The sequence below is a fragment of the Selaginella moellendorffii genome, unplaced genomic scaffold (genome assembly GCF_000143415.4).
Source record: "Selaginella moellendorffii unplaced genomic scaffold, v1.0 SELMOscaffold_13, whole genome shotgun sequence".
Taxonomy (NCBI): domain Eukaryota; kingdom Viridiplantae; phylum Streptophyta; class Lycopodiopsida; order Selaginellales; family Selaginellaceae; genus Selaginella; species Selaginella moellendorffii.
Window position 1 is genome coordinate 1 of NW_003314274.1, and position 2085 is coordinate 2085.

The following is a 2085-nucleotide window of genomic DNA, read 5'->3' on the forward strand; positions in this document are numbered from 1 at the left end:
ACAGCGCTCTAGTTGGTGCATGGATCTCTGGTTTTGGCTGGTGTTCATTATGATCGTGGCGCCGACCGTTCCAGGTTCCGGTACAGGCTTATCGCAAGTTTCCATGGCTGATGTCGTAACGCTTTGCTCCAGCTGCAGGGACTGTGGGTGTTAACTATGGCCGCTTAGCCTCAAAGCTTCCTTCGCCTGGGGAGGTTGTCGAGCTTGTTCGATCTCTCGGGGTGACAAAAGTTAGGATCTACGACACTGATGCGACCGTTTTGCAGGCCTTCGCCAACACAAGCATCGAACTGACAGTCTCGGTTCCTAACAACGATATACCGGCTCTTGCTACAAACATCAGCACGGCCCAGAACTGGGTGAACAGCTCCATATTATTGTTTTATCCGCAGACGAAGGTCACAACTATCTTGGTTGGCTACGAGGTGTTAACGGCTGGACAGCATATTATGCCATATCTCCTTACTGCTATGGAGAACATACATTCGGCTCTTGCTACTCTAAAAATCGACTCACAGGTGAAGGTCTCTACTACTCACTCGCTAAACATTCTCAACATGACTTCTCCGCCGTCGCTATGCTCCTTCGACCATGAAGCAATCGTCAGACCTTTGTTACAGTTTCTATCGAAAACGGGTGCTCCCTTTATGGTTAACATTTACACTTTCTCGACGTTTCAGCAGGACAAGGGTCGGAACTTTCCCGAGTCATTTGCGTTGCTGAAACCCACTGGCTTCGTGGTTGTCGATCCCATTTCCAGGCTACGGTACGAGAATTTGTTCTTGGCTCAGCTGGACGCGGTTTACTCGGCAATTGATAATTTCGGTTTCAGTGACATACAGGTGACTGACTCCTTACGGTTTGCAAATCGTCTAAACTTGTGACAGTCCTTGTTCCAGGTGGCTGTCTCCGAGACTGGGTGGCCGTTCACTGGAAAAAGTGGAGCAAGCGTTCGCAAGTCAAGGTCTTACAATCAACACGTTGCAAGGCTTTGTCTGTCGGGTGCGGGGACCCCTCTGGTCCGTGACAGACCGATCGAAGTGTTTATCTACTCGCTGTTCAACGAGGATTTGCAGCCGTCATCACTGGGTACTTTCGGGCTTTACTTCACCAACAAGTCGAGGGTGTTTGACTTCGATACTCGCACCTTGCAGCCCTCGAAGTAAGTTCTATGATCAAATTTCTTTTTTAGGCGTCTTCTCTGTTGAATGAAGACTCGAGGCTTTTATTGTCAGCTGAAAAACGTCATAGTGACTTCGAGAATGCTAAATTGTCTCGGTTGGTTTGCTTCATGCCATCGATCTGTCAGTGACTCATACGCGGAATGTCTGCGTGTTTCCTTGACAAGGATCATCATCCAAATGCGACTTAAACTCCGGCATAGGCGGTTCGAGGCACATATATCGATAAGCTCTGGCATATCTTTCAGTCGAACAAGCAATGGCCTCCGGATCACCCATCATCAGCTTTTTCCTGCTATCACTGGCTCTCGTGGCAAACGCAGCTGATCCAGATCCAGTTCTCGACTTCTGCGTCGCCAACAACAGCAGCAGCGGCTCCTCGGGATCATGCAGAAATCCTTCGGCAGTCACCGGCCAGGACTTCGTGTCCGAGATCCTCAGGAACATGAACAACACGCAGGGTCCAAACACCTTCAACGCAACTCTGGCGTCAGTTTCAACGTTTCCGGGCCTCAACACGATGGGTCTCTCGATCGCGAGGGTCGACTTTGGCGTCGGGGGTGTGGTTCCGACTCACGTCCATCCCAGAGCATCGGAGCTCGTCTACGTCGCGGAGGGGACAATCTCGGCCGGATTCGTGGACACCAACAACGTTTTGTTTGCTCGGACGCTCCAGAGAGGTGACTTGATCATCATTCCCAGGGGTCTGCTCCACTACCTGTACAACGTTGGCAGTGAGCCTGCTATTGCGTTTGTGGTGTATAACAGCCAGGAGGCTGGACTCCAGCTGCTGGGGCCGAGCTTGTTTGGATCAGAGATCCCCACTCCAGTTCTTGCGTCGTCGCTGTCTCTCAATGAGAGCACCATCGCTGCCTTGCGAGGAATCTATGCTCCTTCCTCTTGA

At 51.1% G+C, this 2085-nt stretch overlaps 2 protein-coding genes across 3 annotated transcripts; both read left to right on the top strand.

The window, feature by feature from the left end:
- The first annotated feature begins 8 nt into the window (after nucleotides 1–8).
- On the top strand, nucleotides 9–1292 carry LOC9646406 (glucan endo-1,3-beta-glucosidase 12). 2 transcript variants are annotated; one of them, XM_024674985.1, is made up of 3 exons: nucleotides 9–74; nucleotides 133–842; nucleotides 900–1292. In XM_024674985.1, exons 1-3 carry the CDS (start codon nucleotides 20–22, stop codon nucleotides 1164–1166), a joined length of 1032 nt encoding a protein of 343 aa, XP_024530753.1. In that variant the 5' UTR covers nucleotides 9–19; the 3' UTR covers nucleotides 1167–1292. The 2 variants fall into 2 exon arrangements, with proteins under 2 accessions (XP_024530753.1, XP_024530752.1); XM_024674984.1 differs by having other exon boundaries at nucleotides 10–80.
- Nucleotides 1293–1626: 334 nt separating this feature from the next.
- Nucleotides 1627–2085, top strand: LOC112346285 (auxin-binding protein ABP20-like). Its single transcript, XM_024674903.1, has one exon. It carries the CDS (start codon nucleotides 1627–1629, stop codon nucleotides 2083–2085), a length of 459 nt encoding a protein of 152 aa, XP_024530671.1.

Coding starts and splice junctions, on each gene's coding strand:
- LOC9646406 (XM_024674984.1), top strand. CDS start 20: ATGGATCTCTGGTTTTGGCTGGTGTTCATTATGATCGTGGCGCCGACC. Junction 81..132: donor GCCGACCGTTCCAGGTTCCG/GTACAGGCTTAT, acceptor GCTTTGCTCCAG/CTGCAGGGACTGTGGGTGTT. Junction 843..899: donor TCGGTTTCAGTGACATACAG/GTGACTGACTCC, acceptor TCCTTGTTCCAG/GTGGCTGTCTCCGAGACTGG.
- LOC112346285 (XM_024674903.1), top strand. CDS start 1,627: ATGAACAACACGCAGGGTCCAAACACCTTCAACGCAACTCTGGCGTCA.